The 20782-nt window shown below is 34.3% G+C and overlaps 1 protein-coding gene across 4 annotated transcripts in view; it reads left to right on the top strand.

Annotated features, from left to right (window-relative positions):
- The window catches only part of LRBA (LPS responsive beige-like anchor protein), a 735668-nt gene that overhangs the window by 649471 nt on the left and 65415 nt on the right, over positions 1 to 20782 (top strand). For all 4 annotated transcript variants that reach the window (XM_082388949.1, XM_082388950.1, XM_082388948.1 and 1 more), the window contains exon 48: positions 10739 to 10906. In XM_082388949.1, coding sequence (XP_082245075.1) covers positions 10739 to 10906 — 168 coding nt within the window. The remainder of the gene's footprint in view (positions 1 to 10738; positions 10907 to 20782) is intronic.

The raw sequence follows: 20782 nt of genomic DNA, 5'->3' as shown, positions 1-20782 counted from the left end.
ATTTTCTTAGTAGATAATATTTTGGAGGGAGAGGAAAAAGGAGCAGCCAAGATGACTGCCCCATTTCTGAATTGGCTGAGTGGATGAAGGTCTCCTTCCATAATCAGAAAAGCAAGCAAGAAAGCAAGTTTAAGAGGAAAAATTCTTCATTATTTTTTTGATATATTAGGTTTGAGTTACCTGAGGCAGAGCAAAAGAAGTAGTCTAATTTGACATTTTGGACTTGAAACTCTGGAGATGGTCATAATAGTCGGTTGAGGTAGCTGAAGTCTGGCTCATCTGGTCTGAGTTATATTAGAAACAAGGGCTTGGGACTGAGTTGCGAGGAGAACGAACACTGAAGATGTCGACAGAGGAAAAAGACCTTCCATTAAAAAGTGAGAAGGAGAATCAGAAATGCAGAAAGAAAATCTGGAGGGACGTTAGCAAGGAAGCTTAGAGAAGATAGAGTTAGAACCATAAATGCCGTAATGCAGAGAGGGGAAGTGTTAAGCATCCATAGGTTTCAGACAGATGGAGGTGGTCATCTTAGCAAAAACATTTTCGGTGGTGTAACTGTGATAGAAAGATGAGAGATTAGTTAAGAAGTGAAAGTGAGGTAAGGAAGCATAAATAACGAATTTACTTGAATCTCTCAAAAGGTTTAGATTGTTGATCTCATATTGCCTGTGTATTCATAACTACATAAAAATAATTAAACAAGACTGACCCTATTTACTAGTCATTATTACATTGATAATTTCGAAAGAATCAGACCTACAATTTAGAGAATCATAGACTGTTATTATAGATGTTATGGGATTTCTAAGAGTGGGCAAACAGGCTAGTTTCATGTGCTGCCAAAATGAGGTGATTTTTATGAGGTTTATGAATGCATCCGTGTTGTCTACAGGTTTCATGTATCTGACTTTCATCAAACGTTGTGTTTCCTATACTAAATCGTAGTCTGTGGCTATATGTTAGTTCTTAAAGTACATAGCTGATACAGCTGAGTAGATAATATGTAAGAATTCTAACCAAGGACTTTTAAGGATTGAGAGTTTACAGATGATATCATAATTAGTAAAATTAGCCCTTTACCTTTGTTGTTAGAGGAGTCATAGTGCCATGTTTTGAATGCTGCCACATTTCTTCAGATATTTGTAAATGGCTGAAGAATATACATTGCAGAATATCGTGTCTGTTTAACAAGTGAAGATGTTATATTTCTGCTCTCATGTCCTAAGATATAGCCGTTCTTCCTGGCACTGAGAATTGTAATGACCACTTCAAAATTGCATCAAAGGTCACTTTATAGTCTGCTGCAGGTGTTTCGTGCTTTGTAAGGTTTATCTTTATTTTCAGCAGGAGAAGCTGTATATTTTAAAGTGTTAAATATTGCTAATCCCTGAATTCTATCTTTTATAAAAATACTGTAAAAATCTGAATGCAGATTCAGTATTTGGAACTGAATAAAGCTTTACTGCCCAAGGTTTTAACCACTAGTCATGTGTGACTATTGATCACTTGAAATGTGGCTAGTCTGAGTTGAGATGTACTGTATGTTGTAAGTGTAAAATATATACCAGATTTCTAAGATTTAATACAAAATAACTTAATATTGATTATATGTTTAAATGATATTTTTGATTATAGTACATTAAAATTAATTTTTCCTATTTTTAAAAATGTGGCTACTAGAACATTTTAAACTCCATATTTGGCTTGTATTATATTCCTACTGGGCATCACTGGTATAAAGTCTGGTGATTATTTTTTACCCAGAATTTTTTGGCTTAGAAATCTCAGTATTGAACATGAACATATTTTAATATTGAAACAGTATACAAACTTCTGTTATAGTTATCAGACTTAGATCCAAGAAAGGCTTAGGGTTAATTCAAATCTATAAAAGAAAGTTCAAAATATATTTTTTTAAAGATTTAATTTTATTTATTTTTGCCTGCGTTGGGTCTTAGTTGCTGCGTGCGGGCTTTCTCTAGTTGTGGCGAGCGGGGGCTACTCTTTGTTGCGGTGCGCTGGCTTCTGCTCCTTGCGGTGGCTTCTCTTGTTGTGGAGCACGGGCTCTAGACACACAGGCTCGGTAGTTGTGGCACGCGGGCTCTAGAGCACAGACTCAGTAGTTGTGGCGCACGGGCTTAGTTGCTTCGTGGCATGTGGGGTCTTCCCGGACCAGGGATCGAACCTGTGTCCCCTGCATTGGCAGGCGGATTCTTATCCACTGCGCCACCAGGCAAGTCCCTAAAGTTCAAAATATTAATGCTAAGTTCAAAACTGAATTAATCTTTTACCATGTAAACTCTTCCTTATCCAGTATAATCAAGGTCCAAACTTGAAATCTGGGTGTCATCCTTCCCCTCTCACATTGGTAATCAGTTGGTGGTATAAGTAATAACATATCTTAAATCTTTCTGAAATCTGTCCCCTCTTCTTCATTCCCACTGCTTCTTTCTTGATTGGGGTTCTCAGTGCCTCTCACATAAGCTATTGTAATCATCTTAGAGATGACTTTGCCTCCCTACCCTCTCTCCAAAGGAATATCTGATCTCCTTAGCCCTAGAATCTAGCATAGAACAGAACTTATAGTAAGCACTCAATAAAGGTTTGTTGATTGAATGGATGACAGAGCTGCTGATATTAATCAAAAGTTGCAGAATGAAAAAAGACTTTTAGCCCTACGTAATATACACATATACAATTGGGCACACAAAGTAAGTGCAGATGTAATTCTCTGGCTGAACTTGTCAGTGCTTTAAAACTGACATTTGTTGTCATATTGTTCAACAACATGAATGCATATTCAACATTTGCATTCATATTCTTTAGTTCAAGTTTTTCTTTATTGGTTATTCTTGGAAGTGGTGATATAATAAGCGTTCTATTTTGCCAAGGATTTTGATTTGCCAACGTAAATTTGTGGCAGTCAGTCCAGAGAATCATTGGTGCCATGAAGACAGCTCCTTGTTTTTATCTGGAGTCCCTGTGGGATTAAACTACATCTGGCAATAAGTAGGGATGCTGGTCTGGGCATCTTCAAAGGCAAGAGACTGCTAGTATTTATCAGATCTACGTGGATAAGCAAATGGGAAGGGATTAAATTTTTTTGGTTTTGTTTTCCTTCTTTTAATAACTGACTATAAAATTAAAACTTCCAGAAGTTCATACAGCAAATTAATACATTTTTCTACGGTTGTTGAAGAGGAAACCTGTTCTTTTTTTCTATACCTAGGCAGATAACTAAGAATTTTAGATTAGTATTTTATTTACTTAAGCATATATTTTTTATAACTACTTTATCTCAGAGAGCATAACAGCAGTATACAATGCTCAAAATTAATTTTCTACGGATACTTTACTAATTCTTTTTAAAGGGTTGAGCATTTAGTACCGTGGTTTAAAACATTTTAACATCTGTGTGTATTTGGACATCATGATTGGCATTTGGAGGCTTCTCTTACCATTTATCTATGTGGGAAAGTTTATCCAGAATTTCTTTCTGAGGAAAATCTTGAATCTGTCTTAGGGAAGACCACTCCCCCTTCCAAGTGAAGGTGAGCTTGCCTTCCATAGAGACTTGTTTCTGTCTTTCCTTTCACATTTTTAAGAGATTATTAGTCCTGTGACTCAGTTTAGATGTTGTTGAAGCATGTGGCTCTACATTTACTGACAAAATAAAATGGCTGCATTCCAGGTACTTGTCATGGAACGTAATCTAGAATTTACCATTCCAAGCCTCACCTAAGAGAAAATGTTTATGCAGGATTGCCTGAAGAATATGTAGTCTCTTCATTTGTCCATACTCTAAATCTATCCCAGGATTAAGTCAGTCCCTCCGAGAGTCACATACCTGGATTCCATCATATTGCCAAGGGAGGAATTTCTTATCTTAGGAATAGAAATAATGTGTTTTTCTAGGCCATCTGGTTTGTTTTTACATTATAGTCACTTTTGACTCTTGTAAGTGTTCGTGTTTCTTTCTTTATGTTGCCTGCTAGAAAGCTTAATGTCAAATACATGGCACACCTCTAACAAGTCTATAGAATTTCATGGCATAATTTTTATGTACTTCTTACCCATTTTTGCATTGTCTTACTTCTCTTATGTTAGATTTATTTTATCTTGATGCATATGCATCATATCTATCCTTTAATTATAGTTGTTCTCTATTGTTCCTTATTAGATTTTTTTTAAAAGCTCCATCTCCCTATGTGTGTTACACTATAACTAGTTTAACATATCTGTATATTGTGAATTCCTAGATTTTAGATTAAGAGTGACCTAAGGTTGAAATGTTAATTAAATGTTTTAATGTTCTGTAGCTCTAAAGAAAATAGTTGGATAAAATGTCAGCATGTAGGACTATTTTAAACATTAGAAAAAAATCATCTCTCTGAAAAGGAGGGTAATTGTGCAAGTTTGCCTAATCCTTTTGATCTTGGCACACAGCAATACAGACTTCAGTTGAGATTAAAACTATGAATTTCAAAGGAAACATGGCCTTCAGTGTGTAAAATATATAACAGCTGGTTGACTACTCCATTTAAAACGACACAATAACAATCGTAGACAGAATGAGTCTCCTGCCAAAAGATGCACGAGTGCTTGATGGTTATTATCAAGATATGATACTAACTCACACTTTTCTTTAGTAATAGTATAAATGTAGAAATGAACAGTGTGCTGCTGGCTCCAAAATCTCTCTTCTGCCCAACAGTTCAAGGGCAGTTTAGAAGTACAGAACTCCTTTAGTGATTTCTCTATCTGCCTTTCAGCCCGTACTTCAGTGTGTTGTTGACTAAATTTCATTTTTTTAAACTGTCAGATAAAATTTTTATTCTTAGCATCCCACAATTTTTTCCTAAATCCTTGATCCTCCTTTTTTTCCCCCTTGACATTCATGAATTATTGTTCTTAATGTCACAGCTTCACACATAGTTAAACTTTTTTTTAAGCCCCCAAAGTTAAACTTTTCTTTGTAAATAATATAAAATTTGTTTAACATTTTTGTTCTATGTTTATATTAAGGTAAATATCTGAATTCAGAAGCATTTTTGTGATGCATTTGTAATCAGTATGGGAGAATGTTAAGCTCATGTTAGTAGATTATAGTTCATGAACTACTTCAGTATTTTCACTGTTGTGTTTCACCTGAACAAGTAATCCTTAAATAGGTTAATTAATGCATTTTTTTTAAAAAACGGGGATTAATGTGGATTTGTCATGTCTGGAAAAATCCCATTTGGAAAGCATATTTACATTTTGAATTTGTATCTGTCCAGTATGAAAAAAACGATTTTTCTCTGACCTTTGTTTCTCGAAGAATTTGATATAACAGCAATTTTTCTTTTCTATTTTTTCAATCTATTTCAAAAAAGGAAATTATAGGTAAATTAAAAATTTGCTGAGGTTACTTGGATTCATCACAAATTCAGAGCCAGCATTTAAGGAGTTAATGTATCTTATTAGGGGGACAGGAAATCTGGCAACTATTGCAGAAACTAGACCTAATGGTGCACACAAACAATTTGTCAGTCTTCTTAAATGTGAATAGCTTTCCGCAAAGTGGCTGCTTTTGCTTTGTTTGAACAGGCTAAACTTTTCCTTTTTGGACTTTAAATCTTAGAAGTGAAATGTGATCCACATATTCAATCAAAATCATTTAATTCAAAGCATATTTTGATTGGAACAAAGTTGACATGGAAAGAAACTCTAGAATAAAAAAGTTGAAAGGACTTTATATCATATATTTAGCAGGAAAATTTGAAACAGTTCTAATTAGGCTGAAAAAAACAGCTTTCTTCAATGTAAATTACAAAGGTCATATATCAATGTTAAGGAAACATTACCACTAGTGTTTGAAATCCAGCATATGCAAACATAACAGACCAGTTCATTTTAAATCTGTGTGTGTGTGTGTGTGTGTGTGTGTGTGTGTTATAAGAAGGCCTTATTACATGTTTTTAAAATGAAAAATACTTAAAATTCCAAGTTTATAATATTATATATAACATTTTTGCCAATCCAAACATTAACTCCTTTGAAACTTATTACTATCTACACTCAAATGAATTAAGACTCTTAATTATATGTACAAAAAGTTACAAAACTAATTTTTATAGTTTCTTCCATTAAAATATGATTAAATACATCTTATAATTAAATGCATATCAAGTCAAGAGGATTAGTCAGTGATTTTTCTTATTTGAAGCTTATAGCTATGGCATTTTGTATCTTGGAATTGAACTGGACCTTCTCAAAGCCTGGGAATGGAAGTAGTAGTATGGGGTGCAGAAGCCTATTTCTTTCTGGTTATATAATTATTTCTGTACTTAAAAGTTTGTCAATAATATTTGATTTATTTATTTGATTTTTTGTAAAAATTATTTATCCTATAGATTTCAATAGCTTTTATTTAGTTGCTTTTTTAAAATGGCATGGTATGAGAAGATTTAGCAAAAGTGTAACTAAATATTAGCATCAATCTGGGAATTACAAGTATGAGAAACACAAATAATACACAATTAAGGTTTCCTGGTCTTGAGGTAAACAATTATCTAATAATTTCTTTTGTTAATTGAAATTAGTTTTCTTGATTTTATGTAATTTTTACATTAGAGGAAATATGATTTTTTGAAGATACAAGGAAATTGCTAGAGTATTTCTAAAGCATGCATAGATTACTGAACACATGATTAATGCTTTTTATTTTACAATTTTTATTCTCAAATAGCTTAGAATTTCTTGGAAAAAGCAAACGATTTCTACATGTTATCATATTATTTGACTCCACTATAAGAGGCAACAATAATTTTATATAACATTTTTTATTAATAAATAATTCATTTCCTTAATGGGTTAGTTTCAGGAAGACGTAGATTGCGATCTTTCAATGAGATTTATTGTTAGACACATATTCATATATGTTATAATTATTTCTGACACAGGGCTACACAAATGAGTTATTTATGAATAATTTACTATTTTCTTTATAATATTAAACCTTTAATTTGTTGATGTTCTGCATGTGGGCCAAACAAATGAAAGTTACTAATAAGTGTTTGTATTTGACATCTGTATACTGTACTTTTTAGCATATCTCAAGTGTTTTAGTCTCTGCTTAATAGATCTCATTAAAAAAACAGATATCAGCCCCAAGACAGTTTGTCAAGACTAATATGGGTCCCCCTGGATTGGATTGACAATTCGTGTGAGGCTTCATATGATTGTCTTTTCGTAGTCTTATTTGAACCTTAACAATTGAATGTTAGTCATTGATTTATTTTATAATAACTCAGATGAGTTGAATATTATCGTATTGTGTTGGACATTTTAGTGGATTTTCTTTTTTACAAATTTTACTCAGAGCACACATTGGATGTAAATGATGTATCTAGCCTGCTAGGGGAGTACTAACAATTGATTGGTTAGGTTTGATAGCAGCATGGGAAGAATGTTTCTATCCCCTAGCTGCAAACCGTATTTAACTCCAGTCCTAATGAGGACTGTCTGTCCTAAAGGCTTTGAAAAATCTCAGATGCTTAGCATTCCACTGGCATGTTTTTATTTTTTTGTGACTGAAAATGTGCATATAAATAAGTATTTATATAAAGAGTATTTTTTAAAATCTTAACGTATGAAAGGGGAATTAAAGAATTTTTAATTTATGTTTTTGAATCTCAAAAACAGAAGTTATAAAATGTATTCCCAGGGTTTTCCATTTTGAATTATTTGTATTTTTTTACCGTCAACAATTTCCTGCAGCTTGTTCTTACCTATTCCGTCAAGTCTTTAGTAAGTGCATTTGTTTATTATCATATATATACTTTTGGTTAGGCAATTGCCATTCACTGGTATCAAAACGATGTTAAAGTCCTGAACTGACTTTGTATTAAATGATTTTTAAACTTTTGGCAATTCCTGTATATCCATGGCAGTTGTTCTTGTGGGTCCCTTTTTAAAGCTCTGATATATTGCAAGAAATGATTGAAGACTGCTGAGATTTTTAGTTTAGTTTTTTAGAATGTATTTAAAGTTTATTCCTTAAAGTAACATGTTTATCAACCTCTGGAAGAGATTTTGCCAATAATTCGGTGAATTACTGGTCAACCCCTTAAGGACTAACCAAGTGTAACAGGGTAAGGGGAGGGATGAACCATGGCACTATGGTGACTTCTGCATGCGTGCTTGTGGCATAATGTGAGCATCGTGTCTGTCATTTCAGCATTTTTGCTTAACACTTTGATGTGGTGTCAAGATGTAAAGGTTTAAGCATCTAAATCTAACCAACTTCACCATTTTGAATGTGCATAAAGAAGTAATCAACATTAGGAAGACTCACAATTCTTTGTTTGATGACACATAAAATAAAATTGCCCTAGTTTTTAGAGCTTTAATATTGAGAAAATTCATTTGTACTTTGTCATTTGCTGAGCCTTCTGGAATTTTATAGTCTCAAATCACAATACCACGGACACTCAGGAGACTCCTGACTGTTTTATCTTATTAAACAATTTTGAAATCATTAATTTTTAATTAGCTTAGATGCAGGGTTTCTTTTTATCATTTCAATAGTGTGTGTGTATATGAACTAAACTTTTTTTATTTAAACTACTGGCGAGAGTATTATTTACATAAATAAGTGTAGGTCCTTTCTTAAGAGTATATACTGTGAGTTTGCTTCATATAGTCACACATTTTTGTAGACCCAGAGATATTACATGCTAATCTATTATAGTAGAGCTTTTCAGCTGTTTATTAACTCAGATTTTGAACAACTAAAAAGAACGTAAGCTCAAAGATATGTATAGGTCCTTCCCTGATTGAAAGTTCTAATTAAGTGAATTGGAGAAAATTAACTGAAATTAGCTGTCAGAAAGTCACATTTAAATGAGTGATGAGCTAGTCTGGCAGTAAACATTTAAATGATATAAATTGCCATTTAAGTGTATGGTTTAATGTTTGTCATGCATTAATGTGACATGAGACTGCAGTGACAATCAAGCAGCTTGCTCTAATTTGAACATATTTAGGGCTTTTGTGTAGAGTGCGCTGCTCACAAATTAAGACAATTGCTGTTTTTATGTGTCTCTTTAAACATGTCCTCCAGCCCCACCCCCTCACCCCCATCACTACCCAAGACCTAAGTTAATGAAACAAACATATCATTTTTTGTGTGCAACTTGCATTAATAGTTCCTGGATTTTCAGATTAATTTTAAATCCATGTGCTTAAAATAGGACTTTCCTGAAAGTTATTACAAGCCCTTCTCTTCTTATTTCAAATAAAATATGAAGCAGTTTTGTGCTCTCTTAGCTGTTTACTAAATTTATAAATATAAAGAGTTTTATAAGAGATGTTTTAAACAGTGACTTTTACAATTGAAACTAAATAAATATTTTTAAGGCATATTTCAATTCAGGTATACTTTGGAATATGAGAATTGCCTAGAGTTTTATTTATAGAATTATTTTTTATACTTTATGATATGTGATATATTATGAAGCCATGTTAAATATTATTAGTTAAAGGGAATATATGATTTGAATTTAGCCATAAACAATTTTCTTCTTCATAGGCAGTTGTTTTAATAAAGCACATATCTACACAAGCGTACACCTGTGAACTAATAGGAACGTCTTTTGTCACGAGATGATTTATATCTCATTGGTTGCTTGCTATAGAAGTTAGTCAATTTTGTTTTAAAACCAACAGATTTCTTTTTATAATATTGAAAACGTAGCAGCAAGCCACACCAAAAATACATCACAGTCATACACTTATGACTCTAAAAATAAGAATTTCAGTGAGATACATTACCTGATACAACTTGGTATGCTTCAAATTAAGCTTCACAGTTTGAGTTTGTGATTTGAGTAACATTATTTATTGATAGACTAGTCCATAATGCTAAGCTTTTATGTTGGAATAATTTTTAACAACATTAAATAAGTATGAATACTTTTCTAAAAATTAGAAGTCTCTGCTCATTAAAACTCTTTAGGATTTTTAACGTTATTAAGTTCAGCAAACATTTATTGGTACCTATTGTGTTTTAGGGTACAGTGCTTGGAACTGGGAATGTCATGATGAATTGGAAGTGGATCTTGAACCCAGCATTTCTATTGAAAACTTGATTATGTTCATTCATTATTTATTGGACACTTATGTTAATAGCATCAAATATTTGGTCTGATTTGATACTAGTACCTAGAATAATAATTCAGTAATTATAAGTATCCCTCCCAAGATCTAATCTGTTGTCATAAAAACTCAGTTGAAATAACTAAATAATTTGGTTACAGTTGTTACAGTAGACAAAATGTTTTAATTCTAGAAAAATTATAAATATTTCAAGTGAATAGTCAATGTTTAATATTTTCACATTTGCTGTCCCAAAGTAACCTTTACATTGTATGACCTCCTTTCTTTGAAACGTAAGTTGAGTACCTGTCAGGCCCTGAGTTACGAACGTGACCGAGATAGATCCAGCCCTGGTCCTCCAGTGCTCACAGTACAAGTAGACTAATACTGAAATCTAAGCAGTCGATTGTAGTTCAGTGTAACACGTGCTGCAAAGTCTCTGTAAAAATGGAGGACAAATTCTGGTGGAAAATAGGACATCAGAATAAGTCTGTTCACAGTCAATTTAGAGGTAAACTTTACTGCTTGTTCTAAATTCCTCTATATATTTTAAAAACAGAATTCAGCATAATAATAAGATCTACACCTTTTTTTTCAGGCTCTGGAGAGTGAATTTGTTTCCTGCCAGCTTCACCAATGGATTGATCTCATTTTTGGCTATAAACAGCAAGGGCCGGAGGCTGTTCGAGCCCTCAATGTGTTCTATTACCTGACCTATGAAGGAGCTGTCAATCTGAATTCAATAACTGATCCTGTATTGAGAGAGGTAAGTTATCTGACTGGGTCTAACAGGTATCTCTAGACCAGAAGCTATTAGATCTCATCTTCCCCATGCTTTCATTTTACTGATAATGAAACTGAAACCAGATGGGTAAAGTACCCTAAAGCAGGATAACCTTTAAGTTAGTGACCTAGCTGGGACTTGAACCCAGAACTTCCCTCCAACAAAATGTTTGACTCAATATAAGATGAGAGCTTTTTCAATTTGAACCCATTAAGGGATCAATAATCATATTTCTAATTTTTATAACTTTGAAGGCTACTCACTAATTTAAAGAACTAGGAAAATAATAATTCATTAAAGAAATAGGATTATCAGCATAAATCTATTTAAATGTGATAAAACACATATTTATATATGATACATAAGTACGTGTATAACCATATAGAAGTTAATAATAAGAATGAAGTCTATAACTTTCCTACATCATCAAACTTGGTGTTGGATGTTACTGAGACTTGTTTTATCTTTGTCATTGATTTTCTTAAGTAAAACACTCAAAACATGGTTTTGACAAATACAATATTCACCAAAAACTCTGCATATAGCCTTGCTTTTTTTTTTTAAGTATTTTAATTTAATTATACATCCTCCAGCTAACATACATCATATACAAAGATGTATGTATGTTCATGGAATTGAACAGATAACACCTTACACATCTGTACTATTTTAGAAGAGAACTTTATTAAAGAAACCAGGGAGTTTTGATTCATAGGGAAAGTTGTATATCACTGTAAAGGGAACATCGTTTGCAGTAAGTAAGATTTGTCGTTTTTCACCGTCACTTGATGTATTTCTTTATAATTCTACTTATGACCTGATCACGTTGACAGTATATGAAAGTACATATTTAAATATATTTGCTAACATATATTATCACCTGGTTTATGTGCTAGATAAAGAAGGTTAATACACAAACAAAAGCACTGTGCACTCGATGCACATTTATCTTAAATTGCACAGGTTTTGAATTGCTGTGTTTCATTTTATTTTAGAACTGGATCAGGTGAACTCTAAAAGACTCTTCCAGTTTTTCAGTTCTTTGAAAATGTTCCTTTCAGGGGGCATTTTATTTTATTAGAGCAACAACTGACTGCATGACACAAAATATGCATAAGTTCCGTGTATGAAATTGAGGTTGGAGCAAACATGCAAATGGTGTTAACATAATTTCATTGTTAGAATAGAATTGAATAGGCCCATTTACTTTCTTTTTTACTGTTTTAACAATATTTGAACAGTGGTTCTATTAATGTCCATAATTACTCTTCAAATATACCACCTGGTTCTGTTTTTTTGGGTTCCCTTGTAGTAATTATCCCTATCTCTACTTAGCTTTTATATGCATGGAATCAATATAGATTTGATTTTGTCATGTGCTGTTTTACTTAACATACCAGCATATATTATTTTATGTTGCTATAAAATCTGTGTAGTTTTAATTTTGAAATTCCATAATATTCTGTAGAGTTGCTATGAAAATGTACTTAATACCATTTCTCCCAATGTGGGATCCTATTTTTTTTTAAGACTTGTCTATTGGTGTGTCCAAGTCGATATAGTGATACTTTTCCCATCATTAAAGTTTGTGCAACATGTGGTTGATAAAGGATGGCTCTCTGTATCTGTGTGATGCTGCTAGTTAAAAAGTGAAACATTCCATCAGCTGGATGTTTCCTCTATAGATCAGTCAGTATAATTGGCTCCTTGTTTTTACTCTGGATTGACCCACGCTGCTTCTCACACACATCAACGATTTACCAAAGGAGTTTACCATATACTGTTTACAGTACAATCTAAAAGAGCACTGTCCAATAGAACTTTCTGTAGTAATGGAAATGTTCATTGTATCTGCACTGCCCAATACAGCAGCCACTAGTCACAGGTGGCCATTGTGCATTTGAAATGTGGCTGGCGTGACTGAGGAACTGAATGTTTAATTTTAGTTAATTTAAACAGCCACATATGGCTAGTGGATACTGCATTGGACAGGGGAAACTAGAAGACTGTTGTGTATCTTTGGTTACCAAATTTTCGAAATCCAGATTCTGGGCAGGTGGTCAGACAATGGGACAATAAATGTTTGTTAAATTAACTTGGTAGAATATTTGGAATTGGGCATAGTCCATTTAGGCATTAGATATGTAGTTGACATACATGTGTAAACCAAATTATATTTTTTCTTTCACTTAAAGTAACATATTATGACTTCAAATATTGGGTTTTATTGTGGTAAATAAATATACAATTTACGATGTTAACCTCTTTTGAGATATAATTCAGTGGCATTAAGTACATCCACATTGTTATGCAACCATCACTACCGTCCATCTCCAGAATTTTCATCTTTTCCAAACTGAAACTCTGTATGCATTATACAGTAACTCCTCATTCCTCCCTGCCTTCAGGCCTTGACAACCACCATTCTACTGTCTCTAGGAATCTGACTATTCTAGGTACCTCAGATAAGTGGAATTATACAATATTTGTCCTTTTGTATCTGGCTTATTTTATTAAGGTTCATCCATGTCGTAGCATGGGTCAGAATTTCCTTCCTTTTTAAGGCTGATTAGTATTTCATCATATGTATATACCACATTTTGTTTATCCATTCATCTGTCAATGGATATTTTGGGTTGTTTCCACTTTTTAGCTATTGTGAACAATACTGCTATGAACATGGGTATATTAATACCTGTTTAAGGCCCTGCTTTCAAGTCTTTGGGGTATATATACTCAGAAGTAGAAATGATGGATTATATGGTAATTCTATTTTAACTTTTTGAGGAACTGCCATGCCAAGGAAGTTTTCAGTATTTATTTTTCATGATCAGCATTTGCTAAAGACTATTTAAAACTTTTGCTGTAAGTTTCTTTTCTTCCCCACATCTCCAAGTGGTTAATTATTAGCAAATTAAACTTTAACTGGAGAGCTTTCCAACTCATTGCACCCTCATTTTTTTTTTTTTTTTTTTTTTGACTGCACTGGGTCTTCCTTGCTGCACGCAGGCTTTCTCTAGTTGTGGTGAGCGGGGGCTACTCTTCATTGCGGTTGCACGGGCTTCTCATTGCAGTGGCTTCTCTTGTTGCAGAGCACAGGCTCTAGGCATGTGGGCTTCAGTAGTTGCGGTGCGTGGGCTCAGTAGTTGTGGCTTGCAGGCTCTAGAGCACAGGCTCAGTTGTGGCACATGGGCTTAGTTGTCCCACAGCATGTGGGATCTTCCCGGGCCAGCGATCAAACCCGTGTCCCCTGCATTGGCAGGCAGATTCTTAACCACTGTGCCACCAGGGAAGTCCCACCCCCTAATTTATTTTTATATTATATGTTATATAAACATGTATTATATATTAGATTCAGCATTCACTCAAAAAACATGGCCTATGATGTATGGTGGGTACTCAATGTTCTTGAAAGACTGTCATTCATTACTTAGCATTATTCATATAAGTATACATGTTTGCTTTCTGAATGTTATTGAAACAAATATGATCTTTTATCGTAGCCATTCCTTATTATAGTGCTGAATTTTGTGACACAATGTAGTGTGATACAGTAGAATACACAAACAAACAAATGTGGATTTGATTCCTGGCTCCAGTGCCAACTAGTGGTGTGACTTAGCTCTTCCTGAGACTCTGTATATGGAATTGGTATGATAACGCCCACCTCATGGAGAATTAACTGTTGTGTAATACATGAAAAGGCCTGCCATGGTACCTATCCCATCATAAGTATTCAGCAAGTGTTAGTTCCTTCCCTTATGTTGTTCCCTGTTAAACCTGTGGGTTAGAAAACACAACTGTGGAAAAGAATATGAATTACCGATTGCATCATAGAAAGAATCATGAAGTGTTAACACTAGAGAAGTTATTAGAGATTGTTTCTTAGAAGATTCATACAGAATTCATTGTAAAGTGAGGCAAGGAGAAAACAGAAAACAAGACTAGGTCATTAATTTTTTTCGACAACCTTTTACTAAACCTAAATTATGTAATAAGGTTAAAGAGTTGAAAGGCAAGTCCCTGCCCTCATCAGCTAGAGTTCATTGTCTAGTGGGGAAATATGGATAAGTAAACAGTTATAATACTGTGATAAATTCAGTGTAGAGATAAGTACACTGCATGCATGCACAAGCGTGGAGAATAGGCACTAAACCTAGACTGCCAGAATCCAGCCATGTTTTTTGGGAAATGAGAGACCGGAGCTGTAGATTGAAGGGTGAATAAGAACATTGGATAGAGTTGTGAGCAAAGGATAATGACACAGAAGAAACTCTATGAGCCTCCTGCACAATGTGTGAAAGAGATCATGGCTGGAGATTATGTTTGTGGAATGAGCCAAAAGTGATAAGGGGAAAGAGATAGACAGGAGCCAGAAAAAGTAATTTTAATGCCATGGAAAGTAATTTTAACTGCATTATAAGACAGTGGATTGAAGGTTGGAGGTTGGTGACATAACCACATGTGTGTTTTAGAATCTGTCTGAAAGAAAGCTGAACAAATAAGAACTGAAAAGTCCTCATTGGATTATTCTAAGAGTCATTAGAGGAGGAAGCTTAGATGGTAGAGGACTGTGCTGTGAATGGGAGGCGAACAAGTAAACACAGTGAGGAAAGGAGATGATGGAAGGGAGAACTTGTCACTGCTTTATTAAGATATAGTTCACATATGATACAATTCACCCACTTGAAGTATACAGTACAGTAGTTTTGGTTTATTCATGGAGTTCTACAAGCATCACCACAATCTAATTTTACAACATTTTGTCACCACAGAAAGAAACCCTGTACCCATTACCAGTCACTCTGAGGGAGATTTTTTTTTTTAAATGGATAGGTAATTGACCATGCTTCTGTGTTAATTGGAAATATCCAAAAAGAGAGAAGCACATGAAACATAGAAGAAAGAAAGCATGAAATAGACTGCCAAGCTCTATGAGGAAAAGGAAAGGAACAAAATCCAGAACACGGATAGATAAAGCACCGGACAGCGGGAAACAATACTGCCTTGTCTGCGGTTAGAGAGTGGAAGGTTAGCCTGGGGACTGGTGTAAGTAAATGTGCCTGAATGAGGTGGAAAGGCAACAAGATTATGAGGGTTTGTGCCAAAAGTGAGGTAATATTTGTGGAAATACCTGACATAGTGATAGGTGCTTAACTGATGCTCAATAATATGTAAATTATTATTTCCTTTACATGTTTTTCTCTGTTCTCAATAGTGGGAGAATAGATGTAGAAAAAAGTTGAATAGAGAAGGGGTGTGCATGTGTGTGTGTGTGTGTGTGTGTGTGTGTGTGTAATTATACATGTGGAGAGAGAGGTGGGGTTTGGCCATGAGAGTATGGTGGAATATATAAAAAAAGGATTGAGGGACTTCCCTGGTGGTCCAGTGGTTAAGATTCCACCTTTCAATGCAGGGGATGCAGGTTAGATCCCTCGTCAGGGAACTAAGATCCCACATGCCGTGGGGCAACTAAACCCGCGTGCTGCAACTACTGAGCCCACATGCTCTGGAGCCCAGGCGTCACAGCTAGAGAGAAGGCCGTGTGCCGCAACACAAGAGCCCACGTACCTCAACCAAGACCTGGCACAGCCAAATAAATAAATAAATAAATATTTTTTTAAAAAGACAACTAGGAGCAACTGTAAAGGGATATAAAAGATTTTTCTTTAAAAAAAAGAATTGAGAGTGGAAGGGTGGTTAATGAAATTGTTAAAGGGATATTGTTGAAATGGTGGATCTAGGCTGGTTTGGGTAAATAAGACAGGGCCTTATAAATTGGGAAGGTTTATTCTTTCATTAATTATTCATTCACTTATTCAACAAATATTCGTTTTGTTCAAGGTGCTGAAAATACAGAGATGAGCGAGAAAGTCAGTCCAAACCCCTTCCCTCATGGAGCTCACATTCCAATGAGGTGCACAGAAAATAAACAATAAAAACTAATTTCAGTTAGTGATGAGTGCTATAAAGAAAAAAGGCTGGGTTACAGAATACACAGTGACTTGGGAGTAGAACAGTCTTTCAGAGAGGTCGCTCACAGACTGCCTCTGTCTTCATAAAATGTTTCCTTCCACACTTTGAGAACAACGTAAATTCATATAAGGAAACTCCGGGAGGCAGCTCCCATTGCTCTACTCTGGCCAACCATGTGCCCGTAACCCCAGGCCAGGACAGCCTCCCAAGCCTTGTCAAGTCTTGCTAGTTGTAAAGCTTCCGCTATCACCATCTTCTAATGTACTCTCCACCCCATCTCCAGGCCGTACCATTTTTCCTTCAGAATCTTGTTCTTCTAAGAGGCTTTAACATCCCTAATACTAGGAAATCTGTGCATACACTTGGCTTATATTGAAACATTATCCCTGTGAAATCACAATAATGGTACCAGGATGGATTTGTGCCTCTCTAGTATTAAAAGCAGACTAGACTAGGCTTATTTCTGGTCACTATGATATACTTGGTTCAATCAGGGACACTTAGATGTCCACACAGTCATACACAGAGGCAGGCTTCCCACATACAAGTCGTGTATTCACTTACTACTTGGGAAAAGCTCCATTCCTCTTGAGAAAGCTTTATTCTAGAGTGAATGATTAATACATATGGTGCAGTAAGTGATCATAAAAATAATCTCTCTATAAAAAAAGCGCTAAACAATAGAAATGATAACCATAAGAGGAGGAAGAGTAATCAGAGAAACAGCCTGCAGCACGTTAAACTTTTATGTTGTTTTTAATTTTTAGAAAACAGCTGGGTTGTCAGTGTACAACCATGTCTGTATTCGCATATGTCACACACCAGAAAGAATTATTTTTCAGGCAAATTTGCTTTTCCTCCCCCCCCACCCCCACCAAATATCTGTGACCTCTGACTAGAGGATATATTCTTACCTTGAGCTCTTTATTCTAACAGACCTCTTGACTCTTCATTATTTCTCTATTTCCTTGGGGTAACTTTTTCCCTTTTTCTCTACCTTTACCACTTTTAATCTACTCTACTTTCCTAGTATTACATATATGTTTTTATAGACAAGGTACAAATAAATAAAAATTGGTTATTTTCTGATGATTAATTCTGCTGAATTTGGTTTGACTCATTCACCTTTCTTCCTTCTACCGGCATTTCAAAAAAAAAAAGAAAGAAAGAAAGAAAGAAAAACTAAAAACCATGGAAAGAAGAAATTAAAAAGAGAGAAAACTTAGGTTAATTGAATTCAGAGTCAGATCTGAGTAAGAATAAATATTTTTATTAAGGAAAAAACCTTGTTCCAAAATCCAAATTCACAAAATAAATTAATGATGAGTTGAATATTAACTTTATAAAATAATGTTTCTTTTCCTAAAAAATGTAAAATAAGTATTTTCCTTAAAGACTTTCTTTAATATATTTAGAATATAATTGTATTTATAGGCATGGTTTCTAGAACAATTCTATATCCTTTCTTATATCCAGAGTTCTCCTGTCAATTATCATGTAAATGATATTTGCTATATCCAAAAGTTCAGAGCTCAGTTAGCTTCCTTAGTGTAAAACAGTTCACTGATGGAGTTTTATTAGGTCAGAAATAAGTGTTTAAAAATTGTAAGTACAGTGATGTGCTCTGAGTGAGATGTGTACACTACATATCTGAGCACAAGGGAGAAACAGCCAACCCAGATTTAGGCAAGAATAACCCACCTGAGTATAATCCTGAAAGAATGAGGAGTTAAGTAGGTGAAGCAGTGGAAAGCAGAGAACACAGTGTATGGGAAGGAGCACTGTACAGCCCCATGGCTGGAGAATAACGTGTGGGGAGTGGCGGGGGGGGTGGGCATAAGAAGTTGGTGATGAAGAGCAGTTAGGTTGATGGTGTCTCCAAAGCACATTTGGAAACCATTTATGTCTGTCATTAGTCTAAGCCACCGTCATCATCTCTCCCCTGACTAACATTAGTAGTCCTGGTCACCCTTTTCTACCCTTTACTACCTACAATCCACTTTCCAGAGAGCTGCCAACGTGACATTTTAAAACTGTAAATCAGATCACATCCCTCCTCTACTTAAGCTTTCCTATTTCACATTAAACAAAGAATAAAATTCTGCTTGGTCCACATGATCTGGCCCCTGCCTGCCTCTCTGATCTCATGCCATGCTGTTCTCATCCTCATTCGTGTGCGCCGTTTCACTGACCTTCTTTCTGTTCCTGAGCCTGTGAAGGTTGTCACTGGATTAGCACCTTTTTATGATAGCCATTTTCTCTGACTATCCCAGATTTTCACATGCTGGCTCCTTGTCATTCGTGCCTCGGCTTGAAGGTCATCTCTTCAGCAAGGGCTTGCCTTCATACATCCAATCTAGTATCTTTTTGTTACTAATTTTAACTTAATTTAAAGCTGAAGACTGATACATATGATACAGATTGAGACTTGAGTCACCTTGGGCATAGTCAGTTTTCTTAAATGTTCTATGTGTACTTGAAAAACAATGGGCGCTCTACAGTTTTTAGGAGTAGAGGCAGTTTTACCATATGATATGAGTAATGACAATGAGGAGTGTAATTAATGAATGTGATTTTTGTTATTAACATTAGTTATTGTTCTGTGGTATATTTGAACTTAAGCTAAAGAATCCTGTACTGCTATTCTTTCTCAAGTTGTTATGCTCTCTTTTTATATTTTTCCTATTTCTACTCTAAAACTATCAGTTCTTACTTCTTGTTACCAGGTCAGTATGTCTGCCTTTTGGGTACCTGTCCTCTTAGTCAACAATTAGCTATTTTTTAGATGTGATAGCCTGAGAAACCAAATAACCAGATATGATAGAACTAAATTTAAAGTAAATAAATAGGTTTTGATTACTTTCTCAGCTACAAAAGTATAAATGATAGTAATCAAAACTCTATGCTCTAGTTTTAAGCTTCAATGGAATGGAATAGAGCTTCCAGAAATAGACATATGATATATGAAAATATATGATAAAGGTGGTATTTTAAATCACTGGGAAAAGGCTGTCTTATTCAACATGTGGTGTTAAGACAGCTAGCTAACTGTTATAGCAAAAATTTAGATCCCTATTTCACATCTTAAGGTAAAAGAAATTACAAATGAATTACATGTTTTTGTTTGGAATAAAGATTATATTGTAAATATAAAAAATGCAACTACAGGACTTAGAAAATACTGTAGGTGAGTATTTTAATAATTTTTGGAATGGAGAAGGCCCATTTTGTAAGTCAATATCAAAACCAAAAGTCATTAAGGAAATTGATATATTTGTCTACATAAAAATTGAAGTTATTGTACATCCAAAAAAAACAACAAATGACAAAGTTCAGGAACAGATAATTCACAAAAGATGAAATACAAGCCACAAATGTATGAAACCTCACTAGAAATCAGTGAAATTCAATTTAAAATCCAACAGCATTTTTTACCTATTAGATCATCTAAAATGAAAAATAATGAAAATTCCTCATGTCAGTTAGAAACACACATTGTCATATATTTGGTGAGGATAAAATAGATTGAATTTTTATAGCAATCTATCAGTTTTTAAAATACTCACCCACTATTTACTTAGAACTTTAACCAAAAGGAATAATTGAACACATATGTAAAAAAAGATGTTCAAGTGTATAGTTATTCATAATAGCAAAAAAACCCCATGAAAACCAAAACCACATAAATGTCTAACAATAGAGAAACTGGTTAAATAAATATTGGTAAATCCATACAGTGGAATGCTATATACATCATTAAAAAATATTGCTATCTAGGTCTATATGTATTGCTATGGAAAAATACTTTGCCATATTACATGGCAAAACAGATCATGTTATGAAACATAGAAAATACAAATTTTATAATGTGTATATATTCAT

Source organism: Balaenoptera borealis (genome assembly GCF_965194805.1).
Source record: "Balaenoptera borealis genome assembly, chromosome: 4".
In the NCBI taxonomy this organism is placed as follows: Eukaryota; Metazoa; Chordata; class Mammalia; order Artiodactyla; family Balaenopteridae; genus Balaenoptera; species Balaenoptera borealis.
This window is presented reverse-complemented; position numbering and strand designations above follow the sequence as displayed.